This window comes from Psammomys obesus, unplaced genomic scaffold (genome assembly GCF_907164565.1).
Source record: "Psammomys obesus unplaced genomic scaffold, mPsaObe1.curated_primary_1811, whole genome shotgun sequence".
Taxonomy (NCBI): Eukaryota; Metazoa; Chordata; class Mammalia; order Rodentia; family Muridae; genus Psammomys; species Psammomys obesus.
Window position 1 is genome coordinate 10,905,659 of NW_026596134.1, and position 25,805 is coordinate 10,931,463.

At 38.6% G+C, this 25,805-nt stretch overlaps 1 protein-coding gene across 1 annotated transcript in view; it reads left to right on the forward strand.

Annotated features, from left to right (window-relative positions):
- The window catches only part of Rps6ka5 (ribosomal protein S6 kinase A5), a 201,795-nt gene that overhangs the window by 137,394 nt on the left and 38,596 nt on the right, over window positions 1-25,805 (forward strand). The window contains 3 exon segments of the mRNA XM_055593143.1: window positions 7,382-7,465; window positions 9,444-9,547; window positions 23,761-23,911. Coding sequence (XP_055449118.1) covers window positions 7,382-7,465; window positions 9,444-9,547; window positions 23,761-23,911 — 339 coding nt within the window.

Consider the following 25,805-nt stretch of genomic DNA (forward strand, 5'->3'; position numbering starts at 1 on the left):
ATAGGTAGTGGTCATTACGGATATATGTATGATTTTAAGTTCAGTCCAAGGGTGGTAACCGAATCATTAATCTGCTTCAGCAATGCCTAAAGATATCAAGCATTATTATTGTGAGTGCCAGTAAAACTGCCCAGTGAGGGACTGGAAGTTTTTATACAGTTTGTATATTAGGAAGAATATAAAGGCCACAAAACAACACGCAGTACAGTGTTCCATAAAGGCATGAAATCCTTAGGATACATAGTCCTCCAGACTCTGCCTCTGCGAGGCTCACCCATTGTGTTTGTGCTAACCTGTGGGCTGCATTCTGTGAGTTTTAAAGCCTTTTGTTGTTCCTCTCACATGGGCCTTGACAATGTTGAAATTTAAATCATTGTGTATATCAATTTCTGTTTGCAAGGTATACTATTCATATTTCAGATTATTATGAGCAAAGTTAAAATATAGGCAAGAGTCTTGTTATTCTTCCTTTATTTTCTTATTTGTAAGAAAATTACATCTTTAGTAAGTGCCTAGTTAGTAATGTCATTTTCAGGTTTTGCTTACTATAATGTATATATCTCAAGAATAGCCAGGCACACTAGTTACTTTTTTGTTGCTATGATAACATGCCATGATTGTAAGCAACTTATGAAAAAAAGAGTAAGTCCATCTTGGCCAGGAGACGTAGTAGCAGGCAGACATGGCAGCTGGAGCAGCAAGCTGGGAGGTCACACCCTTAACTGAAAGCGTGCAGCAGAGAGAGCAAACTGAAAGTAGGGCAAGGTTTTAAACTCTCAAAGCTTGCCCCCAGTGACATACTTTCTTCAACAAGGCCATTCTTTCTAAACCTCCTCAAACAGCATCACCAACGGGGGACCAAATATTAAAATACCAGAGCCTGTTGGGGACATTCTCTTTCAAACCACCATACTAGAGAGTAAGGATCTGCACAGCGTTTTTGCAAGAAGAATTACACAATAACTCTTAGTGGCAGTTTATGATTTCCTTCATCTATTTCCTGTCTTGATTAATTTGTGTTACATGTATTCACGATTGATTCTCATTTGCTTACGCTTCTGGGAGGCCTACTAAGTCTCTTTCAATTGTTTCCATCATTTATTTGCCAAAGTAAGTGACTGTGGGTGATAATTACTCTTTAGGTAAGCCTTGGGCTGGAGGTGTTGGAAAGGAAGAGCACCAGAATCCAAAGTATTAACCTGTGGCCTCAGTTTGTCCTTAACTGAAAAAAAGATAAATTAAAAGTGGGCCAGCAAGATGGCTCATGAGCAGAGGCATTTGCTTCCAGGCCTGACCACCTTAGTTTGTTGTGAGATGTACATTGTAAAAGGAGAGAATTGTCCTCTGACTTCCACACACATACACACATAAATAAATAAGCATAATAAAAACAGAAAAGACACGATATTTTAATGTTAACATATTTAACTGTAACGATTTGTGAAGTTTCTGCCCCATCCCAGACATCAGAGCAGAACTTTTGACCCCTCCAAAAAACAAGGACAAGATGGCTTCACAGTTTCCTTTTACTTTTTCTTATGTCAGAAATTACTGGTTCTGATAAATCTTACTAAGGATCTTTCTTTTTTCTTTTTTATGTTTTTAAGGCAAATTTAATGTAAATAATGACAGCAAGCAGCAACAACTGAATTGACATCATCCTCAGTATTGAATAATCTATTTGTTCAAATAATGTTAAATATTTTTGTCTACTTGAAAAATGTTTAGCTGCCAGTTTTATCTTAACTCTTTTCTTTTAATTTTTGTTTCTATTCTGATGGATAGCTATTGGAAGCTAGCTTCCCTGAGAGTAGGCTGGTCACTGCCTTGGAGATCACAGAAAGCATTTCCATGCTATGTCCAGTAGAGGGCCACTGGTCACATCAGGAATGGATGAGGTGCATCTGCCAGTATAGGATTGTCTCACTTATTTTATGAGAAGCAAATGAAAATTACTTAAAACTATGTTGAATGTCAGGAACTTTCAAACCCAGGGGAATTAGCAGAATTTACCCTGGGATATTAAGATTGAAAATATATGATTAATGTTTGTTTTCTATAAATTTATTTGTAAAATACTATTTTTATTAAATTTTTTGCAGTTTCTATAGTGTTTTTTTTAATCATAGTCATCCCCATCCCACAGTTCTTTCCAGATCCTTCCTTATCTCCCTGCCTATCTACCTCTCTTTCTCTCTCTCTCTCTCTCTCTCTCTCTCTCTCTCTCTCCTTTCCTCCCTCTCTCTCTCCCTCTCCTTTTAAGCTCGTGGAGTCCAGTTTATGTTGGCTGACTATTTGTGGGCATGAGGCCTGCTCTGAAGTGTACTCAATATACCCCGTATGGACTTTTCTTCTCCCAGCAGCAATTAAGTGCAACAGCTCCTTGATAGAAGGACCTTGTGCCCGTCTCCTTCCTCCATGCTAGGATTTTGTCAACTTGAACTTTGGCATGTCTTATGCATACTGTCACAATCACTGTGAGTTCAAGTGTGCATCTGCCCTGTTGTATATGAAAAAAGAAATACAGTTTCCTTGAAATGATCCACTCCCACCCTCTCTGGCTCTTACAATCTTTTGGGGCAGGGTGGGGAATGTTGAGACAAGGTCTCACTTTGTATCTCTGGCCGGCCTTACGCTTGCTTTGTACAAAGATCATGCTTGTTGAATTCATAAGAGATCTCTTTTGCTTCTGCCTCCTGAGAGCTGAAACTAAAGGCATGTGCCACCATGCTCTTGGCTTTCTTACTTTCTTTTTGTCCCCTTTTCACAGAGATCCTTGAGCCTTGAGAGAGGGTGTAGTAGAGATATCACACTTAGGGTCAAGAGGGTCAAGTACTCTAAACTATTCTCTGCATGTTAACAAATTGTGGGTCTCTGTTTTGTCATCTACTGCAAGAAGCTTCAGTGATGAGTGAGGCATTCGTTGATGGGTGTAGTAACATATCATTAGGGGTTGTTTTGTTCCTTTGTCCATTTAGCAAAATAATAGGAGTGCATTTCTTTTCACATTGTGTGTATATACATGTGTGCATGTCCATGATGTGGGATATGCATATGAAAGTCAGAGGGCAAAAATATGACACTGTATGAATTCAGCATTCACATTTTCTGTTATGAACATTTTTCATTTTTTCCTGCATATTCAGGACTTATTGAATCATTGTCTGCAATGATCCGAACACTGTTCAGTCAAGGTATGGAGATCAAAGGTTTCCCCTCTAAATGGCCAGCAGACAGTAATACGTGTGTAAGTCAAATACCCATGTGGTAATAGGTTGCAAGTAATCAGATTCATCAAGAAAGAGATGGAAGGATCAGGGCACAGTAGGCTGTCCTGGAGATGCTTTGCCAGGAAGGTGACATGGGAAGGAAGTGAGAGTGTCCACATAGATATCTTGGGGAAGGTTTTCTAGGTAAGGGAGTTGTACACTATCCCAAGTGCTTGTGAAACAATGAGGCAGTGTGGGTTATATGGATGGTTAGAGTTGGGGCTAAGGGCATGTAACCATATGGAAGAAGGATTATATTGGCCAAAAAAGGCATTGTATGTACTCTGGTGGCTATGTACAGACCGATAGCTGAGAGTCTGAGCAGCATGACATGAACAGAGCTATTTTAGAAGGTCATTCTGCTTGACATTAATTTTGAATCAGTTTTGATTAAGTTGCTGTAATTTTATATCAAATACTACATTATGTCTAAAATTCTTTGGCCTTTATTTGTTCATAGAATTTCCCTCTTTTTAAATATTTGTTAAACTCCTATAATGTTTTCTTTTCAATTATCAATATTAACAATTTAAAATTGCCCCAATCGTCTTGCCATGGGTTTACCTTCTCTTGATCTTCTCTAAGAAATGCTCCACTCAGTCCCCAAGGTTTCCCACTCCTTTAATTAGTTCCTTTGTTCCTTTTACTCTCTGTAAATTTATTTTGTTCTTTTCCATAGCTTGGAATTTTATAGTTATCACTACTAATTGGTTTTTAAAACAATACCTAAGAGTTTCTAGGAACAGCCTTTAGCTATCTCTCTCAAGTTCTGATTTCTGTTGTTTTTACTGTTTCAAAACTCATTGTCATGTTGTCTTTGGATGATGTGTGCATTATGTAGAAGTTGATATTAAGATAATAAAGAATGAGATATATAGTTGTTGCTGTCAGATAAAATGAAACATGACTTAGAATGTAGTAGAGCCCCCTTATTGTATGTCCAGTGCAGTGTGAAGCCATACATACGTAAACAAAAAACAGGCTCAATAGGTTGTATTTTGTGTGTGTGTGTGTGTGTGTGTGTGTGTACCTACCTACCTACCTACCTACCTACATACATACATACATACATACATACATACATACATTAGAGTGAGGACACATGAGGGGTTTGAATAGGTAGCTGGAAGGAGCTAGAGTGAAGAAAAGGACAAGGGAAAGTGATAAATTCTATTTGTGGTAAAATGATGTGGAAAATAAAACATGACTACTAGTGAGGACACATTTTTCTGGTACTAACCAATACAGATATTTCATATACTTTTAAAATCAAAGTTACAGGTGCTGATTTTTACGACTTTCAATTTGAAATTTATCTACATTTATTCATTGTATGTGTATGCATGTATGGACACATATGCCACAGTGCACATACAGAGATGGGAGGACAACCTACAGGAATCTGGGTGTCAAACTCAGGTCATCAGGCTTGTGGGCTTGCCCTTATTTGCTCAATCATCTTTCCAGCCCAAATTTGAGGTTTTTATCAAATTAAAATTTGATTTTTATTGTCTTACACTGGGAAGGAAATCATCATAACTAAAATATGTGAAGCAAAGCCACCTATAAATGGAAATGAAAGTTATACTTTATTTGCCTGCAAAACTAGTTTTCTAAACAAAAATTAAGGAAAGCAATACCTTTAAACTCATCAAATCTTTACTTATTAAATATGGAAAAATATATTTTCAAGTGCTCTAAAACTTGACTTAGCAGGGCTGGAGAGATGGCTCAGCGTTTAAGAGCACTTGGCTGCTTTTCCAGAGATCCTGAGTTCAATTCCCAGCAACCACATGGTGGCTCACAACCATCTATAATGAGATCTGATGCGCTCTTCTGGCATGTAGGGATACATGCAGATAGAGCATTCATATATATAAAATAAGTAAATTTTTTAAATTAAAAAAAACTTAGCATTTGCTGTTTTAGAGAAGTCTTGATGGCATCTTTAAAAATAATATCAGATGAAGCTAGAGAGATGTGTCTGTGGCCCAGAGCACTCGCTGCTCTTGAGAACACCTGGTTTGGATGCCAGTGCCCACAGGGTGGCCACTTTGTGACTCCAGTTCCAGGCCCACTGCCCTCATCTGGCCTGGCCTCCACAGGCTTCAGGCATGAACTCATAGGCAAAGACTCATACACAAAAAAGTAAAAACAACTTTTTAAAATGGTTATTATCAGGTTATTATCAAGTAATCATTGATTCCTTACTTTTTCCTATACTTCTGGGGGTTGGATATGCAGTATTTTTTGCTTTGTGTCAAAAAAAGAGCTATAGATAATTGTTATAGTAACTTAAAAACAATTTAGTTTTAAGGAAAATTTTTAGAGAACATTTTAAACATTTAAATAATCTGATGAATACTTCCTAATACATATTTTACTATGTAATGAAATGTTTAAAATTGTTGCCTTTTGTATACACAGTTAGGAGAAATTCATTTTATTTAATGCTAACCTTTTTGGTAGTTGCCTCCAGCATTTGGTCATGAAATGATGAATCAGAGAGATGTGGTATGTGTTATATGATTTACACTGACTATTCAAAAATACAGGTCTGCCAGCTAACAACAAGAGTTCCCTGCTGTCCCATACCTGGATTGTTCCTTTTATTTCCTAGGAAAAAGGATATTTCAGTGTTCATAGAATTTAAAATGAATGAAGTAAATGATGAGCCGTATTAATGTTTTTAAGTATCTGTATATCATGATGAATAGTTTTAGCTCATTGTGCTTAACAGCGTTGTCTCCGTGAATGTGTTAATCTTGAACCAGTGAAGCAGCTGCTGTCACTTCTGTGTCACAGCTGCAGGAGCAGTCGTCCCTCACAGTTAAAATGGGAAATGAAAAGAAGTGCTCATTTTTCTTGACACCCCGCTGATGGAGGAATAAAGTATAAATAAGGATCTTTCCCTAACAAAGTTCTAGAAAAATTGCTTTCTGATTTTCCTTTTCTTTTTTGAGATGGAGTCTCACTTTATAGCCCCAGCTGGCCTAGAACTCACTAGGTAGATGAAGCTGTCCCAAATTCAAGAGCTCCACCAGCCTCTGCCTCCTGAGTACTGAGATTAAAGATGTGTGTATACCATCACACCTGGTATTGATGAAATATTTTAATGCCACGAAAGTGCTGTTATGTTTTAAATATAGCAGTGTGTGTGTGTGTGTGTGTGTGTGTGTGTGTGTGTGTGTGTTTATGGAAGAATTTTTTCTTACTCAGTGTAGATAATTTTAGCTTTCTATTTTATTATATTGGGTGATCTGTTGGTCATTTTAATTTTTTTTAAAGTTTTTAAAACTAATTTTGAGAGGCTGGAGAGATGGCTCAGTGGTTAAGAGCACTGTCTGCTCTTCCAAAGGTCCTGAGTTCAATTCCCAGCAACCACATAGTGTCTCATAACCATCTATACTGAGATCTAGTGCCCTCTTCAGGTGTGTAGGCATATATGCAGGAAGAATACTGTATAAATAGTAAATAAATAGATCTTTTTTAAAAAACTAATTTTGAGGCTGATATATTAAATTAGCCTTTTTGAATTTTTTAGAGTTTTATTTAAAAAAAATCAACAGCTGTCATTAAAGACCAATTTTTTCCCAAGACAATTCTGTTCATCATTTAAAAATGCCATTAGCAGTGCCCAGCCTGTACAAAGTGATGAGTAAAAAGATGTTTTCACCTTAGTTTCCTATTTTGGTTCCCATACTTCCTCATTGGCCTTTGACCTTCCTCCATGTTTTCCCAGTTTTGCATATCATTTGCTAAAATGTTAATTCACGTTACTTTACTGGTAATCTTTCCATTCCTAAGAAAGAATGATTAAAGAATTTAGTAACTGAAATATGCATGCACCAAGAACAACAGCAAAAGAGTCATTAATAAATGGGTAATGTGTGAGTGGGTTGGTGGATGATAACCATCAGTGTTTCAGGCATGAGAAATCTGTCTCAGATGCTTACCCAGTACCCTTCTGAGTAGGCAGAAGTCTGTCCCAGGACAGAGGTCTGTCAGCAGATTATACCACTGGTATTGCTGCTGTAACTCAACCACTGACTTGTATTATTACTTGTCATGCTAGCTTGAAATCACAACCCCTTTTTGTTTGTTTGTTCAAGACCGAAAGAGCATATTCTTTTTGTGGAACTATTGAATACATGGCACCAGATATTGTCAGAGGGGGTGATTCGGGACATGACAAGGTATGTTCTGCTTTTGATACTTATTTGTGTTTTTCCATAAATTGTGCAATAAGAGTGAATCCCAGTTAATAACTTCCAGTACAGACTCTTAATCAGAGTCATATTTCTGGTACTTCTTAAGTTCATTTGTCTGTTTTGTGTACTTGAACACACTATGAGTTTCAACATTTTGTATTGAAAAAAATACAAAATTTAAGACATTTTAGATTTTCCTTTTAATGTTTTGTTGATGAAGTTTCTTGCTTTGTGACATTCTTGTTAAGGCTGGGACCTCAAAGTTACTCTTGAAACAATTTTAAATTTTATTTCCATTAGAAGAGCCTGTAAGCTTAAACAAAATGTCAAACATGACTCCATTAAAAAAGATCCATTCCTTTTCTGTTAAATGAAACACATTTGGACCAAGTATAATACAGAGGTGTGACTGAATACCTAAGCTATGTACATGGCTTCCCTCTGCATAATGGAGAAAGATTTTGCACAGCTCTATTGGCATGGTTAGGTTCTTCAGTAAACATACAAAAATGGATGGTTTTTGTGTTTGCCAACTTTGGTTAATATGTCCTTCAAACGAGATGTGAAAAGGCCACTGACAAAGAAAATCAATTTTATTCCCAGTTTGCCTTTAACTTCACAAAGATATTGATGACTTTGTTGACTATTTTCCAACAGAAATAGCATTTTTCACAACCTTGAAAGGAAAATTCTACACTCAAAATACAGTCTGTTTTCCTAGCCCTCTGAAGAGCTCAGGTTTTTTTGTTTTGTCTCTTTCTGTGCCCATGAAGATAATAAAGAAGCTGTCAGGTCTAAGTCATTATAAAATCTAGGTCATCTTTCTATCCTGTATTAAAAGGTGATACTTTCCTATCAGTTTTGATTTATTAATAACATTCTACAAATGAATTCTGGCTGGTTTGTCCTTTTTCTCCTCCCCTTCCTCTCCTTTCAAAACACCACATATACAATTCCAGTGTCTGTGGTAAATACTTGGTCTCCTTTCTGATGGCCAGTCCCATGTCTATCAAGCACATTCTCCAAGTTTGAATGGCAGTAGTTTCTGGCCCACGGCTAGAATCAGGTTCACATCTGGGTTAGCCAAACAGCATAGTTTCACACCCAGGGCCGGACATTCTGACAGCACTGACTCACCTGCCATTGGAACTGCTTCTGTGAATCCAAGAGTTGAAAGGCTAGTTTAATTTGCTTCATGGTATAATTTAAAGCTATTGTGCAGTTTAGTCAGAATTTATAACTTATATTTTAAAAGTTATCCAATAAAGCTTAATGGAACTGGTTTGGAGAGATGGCTCAGCAGTTGAGAGCTTAATGGAAACAATTTTCAAATATGAAAACTTTGTATTACATCTAAAATTTCTGCATGACTAAGATCCATGAAATAACTAGCCAAAAAATATTCTCTCTTGAATATTTATTGTTAAGATAATTGTATTTGTAGATAGTTTTCCAGTTTAGGGTACATTTTATTTTCTATTATTTTTAAATCTTCCTCGTGGTGGGGATATTTAGACACATTCTGTAAGAGAAATTGATTTTTAGAAATTAATTTTAGGGGGCTGTTTTAAAATTAATACCCTCGTGTGAGATTCTTATGTTTTTGCCTTTGAGTTTAAAGAACTTTATAAAATGTGGTTGATACTTTTTCCTCCCAGATACTAAACCTAATATTCCATCTATCTTAACTTTTAGAAAAGCATTTTTAAGTTAAAATTTTTAAATAAACAGTGATAAAACTAACTGATTTAGGAAATCATTAAAGCACTTTCTGTTCTGGGTATAGACATTTGTCCTCTAGAGATGTCTCTTACATGTACTAACTTAATACTCCTTCCAAAGAAAGCTGTGAAAAATGTTTTTGTAAAATATTTTTAAGTATATAGCTTTACTTTGGTCATCCTATTTATAATATGTATTTTAGTTGTTAATTCTACAAAATGAAATTATTATTGTTTTGTAGGCAGTTGACTGGTGGAGTTTAGGTGTTCTAATGTATGAGCTACTAACTGGAGCATCTCCTTTCACTGTTGATGGAGAAAAAAACTCCCAGGCTGAGATATCTAGGTAAGACTTAAACAAGTGTCATACCATTATCCTCCTGTATGTTTCCAGAGTCTTCTGTGCATTCATAGCAAGGATCGCAGTCGCAGCGTTGTTTTTGTCCTACTTCTACTTGAATTTTCTAGCATTGGAAATAGATTTGACAGAATAAATATTGTGTCCACTAAAATGAATATGAAATAACAGGATTCAATTTGCCTTCTTGCCCGAAAAAATTTTAACAATGGGAAAAAAATGTGTGAAACAAGAGTTTTAAAGACATTGAACATCTGGCAATGGAGGGCAGTGGTTTCAAAGATATAGAAAATAAACAAGGTATGCCCTAAGATTGCCCCATATGACTACCTTAAGAGCACCCAGGATGCTACACAGAGAGGGACAAAACCCATGTGACATTGAAGAAATGGAACCAATGGTCTAGGAGACCTGGACATTTATGCTGCTGATTGGAATGTCTGAGAGAAGAGATATGAGTCCAGAGATTTGCCGAAGTATTGTTATATGAAAAAGTACACAATAAAATTTTTATTATTTTATAGTTATTTATTTACAGTATAGTTATTTTTCTCCAGATTGATCCATAGATTCAATACAATTACAATTCCTACTGGCTTTGTTTGCTTGTTTTTAGTATATAGAAATTGGTAATCTTATCTAAAACTCAGGTAGAAATGAAGAGGACCTAGGCTAGCCAAACTGCCTTTGAAGAAGAACAAAGTTAATTTCAAGACTTATCATAGACTGTAATGATTGCATACTTGGTTTTGGTATCAAGACAAACAGATGAATACTGGGGATGGTTTGCGTGTTTGCAGTCCTAGTATGTATAAACAAGAGGATTGCTACAAGTTCAAGGCTAGCTTTATCAACATGCGAATTCAAGAGCAGCCCTATCTACACAGCAAGACCTGTTCTTTAAAAGTTAAAAAAAAAAGGAGGAAGGAAGGAAGGAAGGAAGGAAGGAAGGAAGGAAGGAAGGAAGGAAGGATGGGAAAATAAGATAAACTAAACAGAATAGAGAGCCCAGAAGTAACTCTGTATATGTACAGGCAAGAGACTTTGGACAAAGGTTCAAAGTTACCTGTCACTTTGGGAAAGACTTTTCATTAAATGATGCTAGAACCACTGCTGCTCAGATGGGGAAACATGCTTTTCGATAAATGCTTACTACTATATAGGAAAAAGTGCATTCAAAAGAAATAGTAGGCCTAAATGTGAAAGTTGTAACTGTAAAACATTTTTTTAAATCTGTAGGACTGGGAGATATCTCAACAGATAAAGATGCTTGCTGTTCAAGCCTAGGAACCTGAGTTTAATCCCCAAAACCCACATAAAGATGGAAGAGAACTCCTTAAAGTTACCTCTGACCTGTGTCCTGTGGCACTTATATCTCTCTTTACAAAATTAATTTTCTAAAATTTGTTGTGACCTTGTATAAGCAATTTTTTTCTTTTTTAATTTATTTTTTTATTCACTTTATATCCTGGTTGTAGCCCCATGCTACCTCATGTCCCAGTCCCACTCTCCTTTCCTCCCCCCTCTCCGAATCCTCAGAAAAGGAGAGTACCCTTCCCGTCCACCCCAAGTCACATCAGGACTGAGAGTGTCATCTTCCCCTGTGGCCTGGCAAGGCAGTCCGCCAGAGAGAAATGATCAAAAAGCTGGCAGGAAAGTCTGTGTCAGATGCAGTCCTGCTTTCCTTACTTGAGAACCCATATGAACCCTTAGCTACCCAGTAGCTATATTTTGTAGAAGGGTTTAAGTCCAGTCCATGCATGGTCCTTGGTTGATGCTTCAGCCTTAGCAAGCCCCTCTGGGCCCTGGTTAGTTGGCTCTGTTGGTCTTCATGTGGAGCTCCTGTCATCTCCAGGTTCTTTATTTTCCTCCCACTTTTCCACAAGACTCCCTACACATCACTCAGTGTTTGGCTGTGAGTCTCAGCATCTGTTTTGAGGTGGTGCTGGGTAGAGCTTCTCAGATGACAACTCTATCAGGCTCCTGTGTGCAAGCTAAACAGAGAATCACTTATAGTGTCAAAGGCTGGCACTCTCTGATAGGGCAGGTCTTTGGTTGGGCCAGGCATTGGTTGGATATTCCCTCAATCTCTTCTCTATCTGCCCTATTTTTATCCCTGAGCATCTTGTAGGCAGGGTAAATTTTACATCAAAGTTTTTGTGGGTTGGTTGGCGCTTCCCCACCACCACCTCTGCTAGGAGACTAGTGTAGTTAGAGGGTGTCCTCTTCAGTCTCTATGGACTCTGCTACTAGGAGTCTCTACTTGAGTCTCCCTCAGACTTTCCCAGGAGCCTACCCTGACTTGGGTCTCCAGCTTGTCACAGAAATGCCCCCACTCTGTTTCTCTTTTTTCTACAGGTCTTCTATCCTTTTGACCCTGCTCTCCCCTGGTCTCCAACCTCATATCCCCTCTCCTACGTTGTTCCTCCCTTCAGCCACTCTCTCCGTGTGTTCTATTTCCTCTTCCAAGTGAGATTTGTGCGTCCCCCCTCGGATCTTCCTTGTTACTCGTCTTCATTGGGTCTGTGCCTTGTAGTATGTTTATCCTGTACTATATGGCTAAAATCCACTTATAAGAGAATACATACCACGTGTGTCAGCTAAAATCTCTTCTTTTAATTTTTATTTTTTTATATTAATTACAGGTTATTTACTTTGTATCCCAGCTTTAGCACCCTCTCTCGTTCCCTCCCAATCCCACCCTTCCTTCCTCCCTCCCTCCCTCATCTCCTCCCTGCCCCTAAGTCCACTGATAGGTGAGGTCCTCCTCCCCTTCCATCTGACCTTAGTTTCTCAGGTCTCATCAGGACTGGCTGCAATGTCCTCCTCTGTGGCCTAGCAAGGTGGCTCCTCCCTTGGGGGGGTGGGGGGTCAAAGAGCCTGCTACTGAATTCATGTCAGAGACAGTCCCTGTTCCCCTTCTTAGGGAAACCCACTTGGATGCTGAGCTACCATGGGCTGAGCAGGGGTTCTAGGTTATATCCATGCATGGTCCTTGGTTGGAGAATCAGTCTTAGAGAAGACCCCTGTGCCCAGATATATTTGGTCCTTGTGGTACTCCCGTCCTCTCCAGGTCTTACTAACTCCCCCTTCTTTCATATGATTTCCTGCACTCTGCCCAAGGTTTGGTTATGAATCTCAACATCTGCTTTGATACACTGCTAGGTAGGGTCTTTCAGAGGCCCTCTGGTAGGCTCCTGTCCTGTTTCTTCTTTTTTCCTACTTCCAATGTACATCCCATTTGTCTTTCTAAGTGAGGATTGATCAACTTATCCCAGAACCTCCTTCTTGCTTAGCTTCTTTAGGTGTACAGATTTTAGTATGTTTATCCTATCTTATAGGTCTAGTATCCACTTACAAGTGAGTATATACTGTGTGCCTTTCTGCTTCTGTGCTACCTCACTCAGGATGATCATTTCTAGATCCCACCATTTGCCTGCAAATTTCATGATTTCCTTGTTTTTAATTGCTGAGTAGTATTCCATTGTGTAAAAGTACCACAATTTCTGTATCCATTCCTCTGTTGATGGACATCTGGGTTACTTCCAGGCTCTGGCTATTATGAATAAAGCTGCTACAAACATGGTTGAACAAATGTCCTTGTTGTGTACTTGAGCATATTTTGGATATATGCCTAGGAGTGGTATAGCTGGATCTTGAGGAAGCACTATTCCTAATTGTCTGAGAAAGCACCAGATTGGTTTCCAGAGTAGTTATACAAGTTTACATTCCCACTAGCAATGGAGGAGGGTTCTCCTTTCTCCACATCCTTTCCAGAATATGTTGTCACTTGAGATTTTGATCTTAGTCATTCTGATGGATGTAAGGTGAAATCTGAGGGTCATTTTGATTTGCATCTCCCTGATGGCTAAGGACGTTGAGCATTTCTTTAAGTGTTTCTCTGCCATTCTGTATTCCTCTACAGAGAATTCTCTGTTTAGCTCCGTACCCCATTTTTAATTGGATTGCTTGATTTGTTGCTTTTTAATTTCTTTAGTACTTTATAAATTCTGGATATTAGCCCTCTGTCAGATATAGGGTTGGTGAAGATCCTTGCCCAGTCTGTAGGCTGTCGTTTTGTTCTGACAACAGTGTCCTTTGCTTTACAGAAGCTTTTTAGTTTCATGAGGTCCCATTTATTGATTGTTGATCTTAGAGCCTGTGCTGTTGATCTCTAGGGACGGAGAGGGGCAAATGTTCAACAAAAAATCAGCTAAAATCTCTTAAGCAGAACAGTCAGTAAGAGAATTTATAAATGAGATGGTTTCCAGATTAAATATGTCTATTCTTCAAAGCATTAAAAAATCAAAATGGCAAGGCACTGATTGGGAAAAATTCTTAAATCATATATCTGATAAAGGTCTGATACAGAAAATATATAAAAACTGAAGAAAACAACCAATCCCATTATAAAATATATTGAGCTGGAGAGATGGCTTAGAGGTTAAGTTCACTTGCTGCTCTTCCAAAGGTCCTGAATTCAATCCTAGCAACCACATGGTGGCTCATAAAATATATTGAACAGACACTTCAGCAAAGATCATCAGTGAATAGCAAATGAACATGTGAAAAGATGTGCAGTGTCAGTGGACTTTAGGGAAGTACAGATTCAACCATAGTGAAATCCTACCATATAGTAGCTCAGCTGGTTACGAGTAAAGACAGTAGCCAGATGCTAGTAAGAACCCGGGGGGGGGGGGGGGGAAGCTGAGCACTTTGAGGAGGAGGTGCCTGTAGTCCTGGCACCTGCAGAGGCAGAGGCAGCTGGTCTCTGGGTTAGAGGCCAGCCTGGTCTACAGAGCTAGTTTCAGGACAACCAGAGATACGGAGAGAAAACCTATCTCGAAACCCCAAACCCAACCCCCAAAAAAGAGTAGGTAGGAATGCAAGGAAGTGTGAGCAGGGGTGGGACCTTGTCGTACAGCATGAATGCCACATTGTTAGAAAGCGAGCAGGTTTTGTTTTAAAGCGAAACATCTACTACATGATCCATGTACTCTAGCACTAACGTGTAGATAAGGGAAAACAAAAATATCCTTACAAAACCTTGTACAGCAAGTGATCCCAATCAGGAATAACCCAAGCATTAGTCAACAAGCAGATAAACAAATTATGGTGTATCTCTGCAAATAAAGAGCTACCTAGTGGTAAAAGTGTACACCCAAGGCGTGCATAATCTAAAAAAAAAAAAAAAAAAATTGTACTGAGTAAAAGAAGTCAGACAATATAGAGGGTAAGTGTATCAAACAGTAAGTATGATTCCAGTTCTGAAAAATATCAGCTCATTTATAGCAACAAAAAATAGAATGGTGGTTAGAGTGGGCCTGGCAAGGGAAAAGAAAAGAAGTCTCAAAGGAGCATGAGAAACTTCGAAAGGGCATGTGTTTCTTCACTATCTTGAAGGGGCCAGTTTCACAGCTACATATACATACACAAGGCAGTCTTCACCCAGTAACACTTTGTATGGGTTTATTGTGTATCTTTTGTATAGCAATAAAGTAAAATAGTAAGTTGTACCGTTTCCAGGGCAGACTCAGAAGTAAAAAACTTCAGTATTTCGGCTTACTTAAATGAGCAGGAACATTTTAAAAAATCAGCCAAGATTATGCCTGTTAAAAATCCTAAATTCTATTTTTAAATCTTAATTTTAAATGAATTTTCTGACAGTTTGAAAATTCTTCAGGTGGCATGTGGTGATTCACATCTATAATCCAGCTGTTTGTGAAGTTAAGTCACAGGAGTTACAGATTTGGAGCCAGCCTATGCAGAATTGTGATATCCCCATCTAAAAAAATTAGATTAATTTTTGGAGAAATGCTTCAAAATTATAGGAAATCTTGGCCATCGTTCTGAAAATTTAGGCCATGGTTTTTCCTTTTAGTCTAGTTCTGCTTGCCTATAGAGGGAAGTAATTGCTTATGATAGCAGAAATTTTTCAAGAGCATTCACATTTAAATTGATTTTCTTTTCTTTATATCAGCTATTTGGGATTCTGGTTTAGCAAGTGAAAGATCCTGAATCAAAATCTGTCTGAAATCTTTAAGCTAGACCAAATGGCTTTTCAAGATCAAAATGGAATTTCTTCCTTTAATCAGTTATATGTTTTGTCAGGTTAATTAATTTTTGTTTAAAACTTGGTGTTAATGTGATCTTTTGGTGGTTTTTGATGGCTGGATTGTCCTACATTAGCTTTTCCTTTTGAGATAATCATTCTGAATGTTCTTTAAAATGTATCATTGAGATAAGTATATTATTATCTTGCTCTAGGTGTTTCAATTGGTGAAGGCTTTTTTTTCACTGATTTTTTTTTCCTTAAGTTTTGTTTTGAGACAGGGTCTTACTAGACTTGGCTAGCTTGGAATTTACTATGTAGACCAGGCTGGCCTCCAGTTCATAGAGCTCTGCCTGCCCCTGCCTGTCAAGTGCTGGGATTAAAGGTTATGCCACCATGCCCTGCCTGTTACTTAATTTTTGTGATCTTCAAGAATTTAGCTTACTACCTGTATTTTTATTTAACATGATTAAAAATAATGTGTTTTCCATGTTATTTGCCTGCTATTATTGTTTACAGGTCGCCTAAAATGTTTAATAAAAGTATTAGTATACAAAATTTCAAAAGATAGTAAAAACTTGAAATGAGAAGGAAACCTAAGAGTCCAACTTTCTTCTTGAAGTTAGACTCTCTTCCTGGGTGGTGCATTTCCTTACCTGTTCCATGCTGTCCCCGAAAATGTTAGATCAACATTGTCATGGATTCTGTATCCCATAATGAGTTGTTTTAACTATATCTTGTCGTGTCCCGTCCCCCCACCCGCTCCCCCCACCTTAAAACAGGCCAAATTTATCTTTCTTGTTAATCCGGGTCCTGTGCTGTCAAGAATGTAGAGTAATTCTGCTTACTTTTTCTGGACGTTGCAACAGGCAAGCATAAAGAATAGTTTAGTAACCTGGGACTTTATGCAGCTTAAGCTATGCATATACCCCTTCTCTAATAATGAACTTGACAGCCTAAGACCCTCTCTGAACAATGGAGTATGTTTCTCCCCAACCTGACTGTTAAACTGTGACAGATGTATTCCCAATTGATACAATGATTGATGGAGCCTGAACTAGTTTTGGGTGAATGCCCAATAAAGCAAAACTGTGTCTTCAGGTGAACTCCTAGGGATAATCCCCTATTTACCATATTATGCTTATGCATAATTTGGTGTGTGTTTGATTAAAATTAGATACATAATTGAGAAGGACATATACAGTAGATTTATATGACATACGCTATCAACCAAAATAGAGAACAGGTGGCACTGTGCCCCTTAGTAATCATACTTCTCTTGATCCTTAACAAAGGAAGCCCCACACAGTATTCAGGGCTCCTGAGTATCCTCACTCTGTGGCCTGCTGCTCTGCTGTCGTGTGTTCTGACCTGTTCTATAGCTTGGCTTTGAATAAAACATCCTTGCTGCCTTTGCACTCTATGTTAGTCTTTATTTCAACTCTTTGAATTAGAGTACAAGAATCCATACTCACCTGGCCCAGACTCCAGCCACTGGTAACATGATTACTGCAGAGAGTTGAAGACAGTTTCCTGTAGAATAAACCTTTTCATTTCTGTTGAATGCTCATAAGAAATTATCTGAGATTCCTCACACCTCGGTACCACTTTAGACGGATGTTAACTTGTTAATTTAGACTTGAATGGTTGCCATTTAGCTTTGTATTCCTGTTTCTTACCTTTACCCATGTGTGTATGTCTCCCGAGCTCTTGTTTCTTTGGTGTCTTTCCACCAGCTTTCTGTTTGTGAGCATGTGTTACTGTTGAACAGGAAAATACTGCCTCCTCCAGAGAATCAGTTTTCTGCCTGCTTCTACAGGACAGGGCTTTGAAAACCATGAGAAATGAGTATCTTTTTACCTGAAAATCAAGATGGATGTAAATGTTTATCTACTGCTCTTCCATCATTCATGACAGTTTTCTTTTCTGTCTTATATTTTTCTGCCATTGAAATGGAGAAATTTGTCATAAGATGTTTATTTGTTGTTTCATTTTCCCTCAGTGAAGTATGCTATATTACTATTTCTTTATATTATTATGGGTATAATGTTATTTAAGTCTAGGCTTAAGTGTTATCAAAAGTCTAGGCAGGCCCTTCAAGCCTCACTCATAGATATGTAGTTAGATACATCAGTAATGGACATGTGTAGGTCTTTTTCTTATAGTTACCCCTAAAAAAATAGAGTGTAAATAACTGTTTATACATTTGCATTGTATCAGGTATTAGAAATAACCTGGAGGTATTTTAAGTGCATGGGAAAGTGTGCATGAATTGTATGTACATACCATGCCCGTATCATTTTATATAAAAAATCATTAGATTTTTGTATTCCTGGGGTTCTGGAACCAGTCTGTTCTGATACCAAGGATACCTGTATCGAAAGCACTCTAAAAAGTAAAATACATTTTATAGTTTCTATGATTCAGGAATTTAGGGTATAGTTTAAGTCCATCTTCTACTTGAAGGCTACGGTCAAGAGTTTTGACTAGGCTGTAGTTATCTCAGGGCTCAACTAGGAAAAGCTCTGTATCCAAGCTCACATGGTTGTGGCAAGACTCAGTTCTTTGTAGACTGGTGGACTTGCTTGCTGGTGGCTAAGGACTGTCTTCATTTCCTTACTGTGTGTTCCAGCCTAACATGGCAGCTTACTCCATCTAAGCATGAGTAACCTTACCATGAAAGGCATTTAGTCCAATAAACACCTAAGGGCTATGAATTCAGAACTAACTGTGACTAAGTGATTTATACTTAAAGTCTGCCTACCATTTGTACTTTTTTTTTAAAAGTTACCAACTCCGATTTTTGGGTAATTATTTTATTGTTGCCCTGCCTAGGACTTTTTTCTTTAGAGAATCATTTTAATATAGTGAGTTTTGTATGAGTTGCTATGTCTTTCTCACTGAAAAAGAAGGCAGTAATTCTGGTGTGTTTTATATTTTCTTCACATTTATCTGTCAGTTATCATGGTGCATTCATTTGAGTCTTAAAATTTTGTCCCAGTTACAGATGTCTTGCTTTGGGGTGATGTGCAGAATAATTACTAGTATGCTGGGTTTTGTTGTTGTTGTTTAAGAATAGATATACATAGACGGGCCTGGCAGTGACCTCTTATCAGCATAATTCAGTCAGACGTGTTCGTCTTTGTTTCTTCTACCTGTGAGAAACAGGAATTATCTCCTTGACTACCGGAAGGGGTGGCAGGAGTAGGCACCTGTCAGAGGCATCCCAGGAACTGGATTAGAGACATTAGTGTACAGAGTACACGTGGAAAATAAGACAAGGTATGCAGCCACACAGCTGAGTGACAGGGAGACGGCAGCATGTGGGCATGTGCACTTTGACCAAGTGGCTGTGTTGTCATGAGGCAGTGTGAGCTTTGGGGATCATTGTCATATATGTGGTCGGATAGCTTCCTGGGAAGCCATTATAAAGTACATAACTGTATTTACAACTCATACAGAAACTCATGCTGAGTGACTGAGGGTGGTGGGCAAAGATTCTTCAAAAGTAGACAGGGCTGCCAAAGAATCTTTGCTCCCAGTGAGTGAACCATTTGGCTATAGGAACCAAGTGAGGACTCCATAATACCCAAAGTGAAGTGACAGCCTCTAATTTTCCGTCCCCTTTGTAGCTAGTTCCATGTCTAGAGACAGGTGCCCTCGTGAAGTTGCCCACATGGCCCCAGAGGCCAAGACACTACATGAGCATCTAAGGTGAGAAGTTACCTGCATTATACCTGGGTAAATCTCAACCCTGACAGCAGCAGTTGCTGCTGCCATGCACTTGTCCTAAGGACCCAGCTGCTGTGCGGTTGGACAGGGACCAAGTACATGGTGACTGGGAAGTTACTCGTACTGTCTCCCTGGGAATGCTTATTTTTATGCTGCTGTTGTCCTTTCTGGGCTTATTTCTGATAAAAGGCTGTCAAAGTATGGCCTATGGACATTAGAAAATAGACTTAATTAGTGGAGCATTTGCAGAGAAATTTTACTAAGGAGAAAGCAAAATATAAATAGCTTGTCCTTGTCCTAAGTAAAGTTATGTAGTGTGTAGGAAGATATGGGACAAATACATGAAAATTCACATCAGGAGTTTTGATAAATGTGCGTGAGTGCTAAGATGCTCTGAAAGTACAAAAGAGGTGTGGTTCCCTAGAAACCAGGTTGTCAGGGAGGTAATCATAATGGAGCTACAGTGTGGGCTGTGCCTGAGGGGGAAAGAGAATGCCTTGCAGAGCAGATGGTGACGGCTGTGTATAGTGGCACCCTAGGGCCTCTGCGTGGAAAGTTCTAGATTTCCTTGTCACACTGTCTTCTCTTAGTGAATCTGTGAAGTTAAGTTTATCTTATTCCTATTCTAAAAGTAATGTTTATAATAGTTTAAAACATGCACAATAGAAGACGTCAGTAATAACATGCAGATCTAGGCATAAGATGCACGCCTGTAATCTCAGTACATTAGACATGGAGCTGGAGCATCAAGAGCTCAAGGTCATTCTTACCTGCATAACCAGTTTAGAGCTCTCCTGAGCTACATGAGATGAGACCCTGTTTCAAAAAACAGACAGACAGATACTACCCCAAAGATAAGCAGGACTTTATTTTATTTTGCTTTGCTTTTTAAGAGAGATAATAGTTTTATTCTTTGAGAATTAATATACAAGGTATTTTGATCATATTCACCTCTCATTCCTCTCCCTAATTTCTCCTAGAGCTACCCTGTCATTTTTTAAAATAACCTATGAAGTCTAGTTTGTGCTATCCATAACTCATGGATATGGGACTATCCACTCAAATGTAGTGACCTACCAGAGCTACAACCTTACAGAAAACTGACTTTCTCTCCCAAGAAGCCATCAACTGTCAATTAGCTTCTCATCTAAGAGTAAGGCTAATGAGCCCTTCCTCAAACTGGATGTTCTGATAGACAATTTTAGACTTTTTCATTGGTATGATATTTCATTCAGACTAGAAATTCTGTATTTCATAGTTCTTGTTTAAATTGCATCGTAAGCATTCTCTAATCGCTAACTCTTTATAAACATAAGTTTGCAGTGACTATATAATGTACTGTTGAGTGGATACCCCATAATAGCTTCCTTTTTAGTATTAGCAAAAGATGAGAGTGAGGTTTACTGAAAACCTTCCAACTCAGGTGGCTTATAAATAATTCTGTGATTCTGGGAACACATGGAAACCAGACTGTAAGAGCCAACAATGTTGTCATGAAATAGAAAAGTTGCAAAGTTGAATGAAGACACAACCTGTGTGTCATGGTTTCGATAGAAAGTGTTTCCCAGACTCAGGTGTTGAAAGCTTGATCTCTGTTAGTGTTTGGTGCACTTTTGAGAGATTATGGTAATATTAGGAGGTGGGGCCCAGTTGGAGGAAGTAGGCGCTGAAAAGTTGTATCTTGTCCGGGCTCTTCCTCTTGTCTCTGCTTGCCAGTCCCCATGAGACTGGCATCTTTGCTCCACTACATGTGTCCCACCATGATCAACGTATTAAGCTTTATCTGAGGTCCTTAGTAACAAGCCAGTAAACTGAAAACTGAAACTGTGAGCCAAAATAATCCCACCCTTTCAAGTTGTTTTGGTTTGCCCAATAGGCTGAAAGACATTGTAAGAGAAAGGTAAGTCTGAGGTTATATTCCCACAGAGTAAAGGTTCAATAAACCCTTTTTCCTCACCACTCCTCACTGACTGAGGAACCATCCTGGCCCTGCACCTTTGCAACAGGAATAGGCTTCTGACCTTCTCCACCTCACACACCAAAATGAAGTAGTACCTCACCACCCTCATTCCATAGGTTTCTTCATGCCTCGTCCTCTCCAAGCTGAGGAGGGGTGCATCTCACCAACTGCCAAGTTAATTCCTGGTTTTGGTCACACTGTCATATGGGATTGACCCCTGTGCTTCTCCACACTTATTCACCAGTTTTCAGCAGAAATTCTTTCAGATTTCAGCCCAGTTTCTTAATGTTGTGCCCCTACCTCACCAGTACCTGTCAGCTCAGTGCATGTGGGTTGTGCTCTCTTGCACACCCTCATTGTTTCATGCATGCCTGACACAAGCTCCCAACTTGGGCTGTTTCCCTTGAGCCTGTTTCCAGTGTGGGCATCACAGCAGAGCCATTTCTTGTTTTCAGATGCTCCTCTGTTGGCATGCCCACAAAGGTGGGTGTTTGTGCTCTGTGTGTTGTGTTAGAACTGGCTGCTGCTCTCCTCTTCCAGCAAACATTGCAACCTAAGATGACATCAGCCGTGGTGCATGTTTCTCTTTCCTGATGTAACAATAGGGGTGTAACCAAAAATGTGTTTGTCTATATTGTGGTTCTATACACAAGGAATTCTTTCCTCCAAAAAGTACAGTAAAAGTATAGAAATAGGAAAAGTTGTATTTGATTTTTCTTTGAAAAAGGATTTCCAGTTTCTCAAATATATCTAAGGAGAGGCCTGCCTCTGCTGGAACTAAAAACCTTGCAATCCTGAGCAATAGCGGACAATTAGATAGCAAGAGCAAAATGGTTTCTTTCTCTTTCTTTCTTTCTTTCTTTCTTTCTTTCTTTCTTTCTTTCTTTCTTTCTTCTTTCTCTCTTTCTCTCTTTCTCGTTTTTTTTTTCTTTCTTTCTCTCTTTCTTTCTTTTTTCTGTACCAGTCTTCTCTTTGGTTCCCAGAATAGAGATATAGAAGAAGAATTAGCTTTGATGTTAAAATCATGGCTATAAATTTCTGCCAAAAATTGTAGTTCCGGCATCATTTCATGATCCTCTGTGGCTAGCTGATACAACTCCTCTTCTGCTTTATGGTTACATTTGAATGAGGGACTATAATAATAGTTCACACTTATTAAGCATTTCCTCTGTACCATGTACTGCATTGATCACTATTTAAGTCTTTTTATTCATGATACTGCTTCTAGGTAGATGCTATTATTATTTCCATTTTATAGGTGAGAAAACTCCATTAGGCTATCTCAAGGTCAAACAGCCAGTAAAGGGCAGAGCAGAGTCAGCCTTTAGCCTCCATGTGGCCTCTCAGTCCATGGTTTTACCAAACTATGCTTCTATACATTTAATTTTAGGCTTTTTTCCTACCTGCTTTTATTGTTGTTTGGTGTTTTGGTTTTGTTTGCTTGTTTAGTTTAGGTTAGGTTTTGTGGTATTGGATATTAAACCTAGGGACTCGTACTAGCCAAGGGCTTTCCCACTGAGTTGTCTCCCCGGCCCTGTAATAGTTATTAACACATACAGCATAGGATCTTGTTGTAAAAAAAAATAATGAAGCTTATTATCATGTCTACTGTGGTAAGGTTCTCCATTTCACTGATCTCATTATTTTTCTCATTACTAATCATAAACTCAGATTAGATTTTTTAGAAGATGACCATAGAATACATTTCTCAACAACAAACTTGGTTGTCTTTTAAGTTTCCCATAGTGCAAACACTTTTCTCTATCTGACTTCCACCCCCTCGTGGGCTTGCTGGCCTGTGTTGTGGAAACACGTGCAGAAGCAGGTGCTTTCAGCCCTGAGAAGCCAAGCTCTACTTGCAGAGACTTAGCTGTTAGTCACATGGATCTGGCTGTCCTGCCTGACCTCCCTAGTTCTCTTTGGGTTTTTAAGGTTATTAATCCTTGGGAAGAATTGACGGGGAGAGAGATTATAGTTCTCTCTTAAGTTAATTCACCTGAAGTTGTTAAGAGTTGTTTAGAGACTTTAGTCAGGATCATTCTGGACTGTGTGTGGGAGGTGTATTCTAGCCCAAGTTCCCCTTTTTAAATTTTCACTAGTGAAACATTTGAGATAATAGTTTCTTACCAAGATTGACTTATACTGAAGAATAATCAAGTGGTTTTCCTTTAATCCCTGCTCACCACTTTATTTAGTTGATTGATTGATTGTTGTTTGTTTGTCTGTCTGTTTGGGCGGAGGGCCGTGAGGGGAGGTCACAGGGCAGCTGTGGATCCAGAAATTGAGCTTAAATGTTTAGGCTTGGCAGCAAGTGCCTTTAACCTCTGAGCCCTTTCTCTGGCCTCTTGTCTCAAATATTTTTCTCACGTACATAGTTCTTTTCAGAATGTCTCACCATACTTGTTAGTAAAGTATCCATTGTTGTAACTTTAAACAGTAAATTTTATCTATCCACAGGAGAATCTTAAAGAGTGAGCCTCCATATCCCCAGGAAATGAGTGCTGCAGCTAAAGACCTGCTTCAGCGTCTTTTGATGAAAGATCCCAAGAAGCGATTGGGATGTGGCCCAAGGGATGCGGAGGAAATCAAAGAACACCTCTTCTTTCAGGTGAAATTTGGAAAACGAGTGTACTTAATCCTCTTGGTCACTTCCCCATTTCACCTACCTTAGTCCCCTAATTCTTATGACAGATAATGTTTAGGAAGGACCATAATTCTACAGGTGTAGACCTAAATGGCCTTTTCTCCCTAGAGCAGTAGGAATGAGGAAGGTCGTGATAGCATTCCATTTTCTCCATAGTGATGTCCAACCTCTGACACTGAGGCAGGATGCTGTCAGCTACAGCGTGCATACTTGAGAATAAAACAACTGAGCAGCCAAAAATATTGTCCCCTGAAGTCTCAAGCTTTGCTCAGGTTTACAATGCCTGTTCATGGGCATTGAGGGTTGTGTGTAGCCTGCAGGTTGGACACAGCCAGACAAGTTCTAGGTAGTAGTTTCTGTAGGTGACTTGGGGTTTGCACGTGGGCTGAGGACGTGTGTATTTCCTGTCCAAGTTCATGAGATGTCGCACCTGGTTTCCCTTGGTTACTGATTCCATCTCCTCTTCTTCCCAGGGAAACATCAGACTGTTCTGAGCCTGCTTGCTTCTCAGACATGGCATAAGTTGCCATTTGCTTTCTTAGGAAAAAGCCAGGTGACACTATTTCACAGAGCACTAGCACATCTGCCAATTTCATTTTCTCAGTTTATTCTAAGGCTAACAAATAATGTTGGCACATGGCTGAGCTGCTTAGTAATTTCAGTCTGAACGGTAAAACCTGGGGTGCCGTGGCCCTGGTTTCTAAAATCCTGAACAGGGAGCACTTAAATAACTTCACATATCAACAATCATGACCTGAGTATTCATTAAATACTGGAGCAGTCATCCACGTTATGTGGCTTTATTCTGTAAAATGTTACATTATTATCACCAAACAGATGAACAGAGTATAGCAGGCAACGAGGAAATAATTATTTTAAGTGAGCTTTCATAGTGTTGTTTATTGCCTTTTCAATATAAAGAAGCAAGGTTGGAGTGTAGGTCAGTGGAAGAGCACTCGCCTTGTGTGCATGAGGCCATAGATTTTTGTCCTCTGCATGGGGCGAGGCGGTGGTTTCCTTATTGAAATGAGATCTCTTCACATCGCTGTGTGATCAGAGATGTTTATTTTAGTCTCTCCAACCATTTAAAAGTATTACTGTAAAACTTACAAAGTTCAGCACACGGTGACAAACACATTTAGAGTAAAATGAACAGTACTATGCACTGGCTGAGAAATATTAATTTTTGAATAAACATTATATCTTGTTCATAGTTTGGCTTAAAAATTAACAAGTAAGTAAAATTCAAACAAAATTCTCCCATTGTCTTTTTCTACAGTGTTTTTCTATGCTGTTCCCAGTGCTTGTGAATATTTTAGTATGGAAGTATTTATCTTCTTGAAAACTTGGAATAGTAATTTTAATTTATGTAGTTGCTTTCATTTTTAAATGATAGGGGTAGACCAGAAGTCTACTTAGAAAATTCTAAATGATCTTTTCTCTGTAATGGTGTAGAGGTGGGAAGAATCGTTAATAGCATTCAATTTTCTACATATTGAACGTTCTTCTGGTAACAAGATGTTTCTTTAAAGAAAATTACTCCTTTACTCTAGAAGTTTGTCATTTTTAAAGATTCTTTTTAGGATTTTTAATGTGTGTATAAGAGAGAGTGAAAAAAGAGAAAGAGAGCGTGCAACTGCACATGCATGTTCCTGCGCACATGCTTATATGGAGGTGAAAGACAACTCATGGGAGCCGGTTACCTCTTCAACCATGGGGACCTGAGGATCAAACTCAGACTGTCATGTTGGGCAACCAACACCTCTACTATACTGAACCATTTCACCTGACCTGGAATCAATCAATCTATTTATCTATCTATCTATCTATCTATCTATCTATCTATCTATCTATCTAT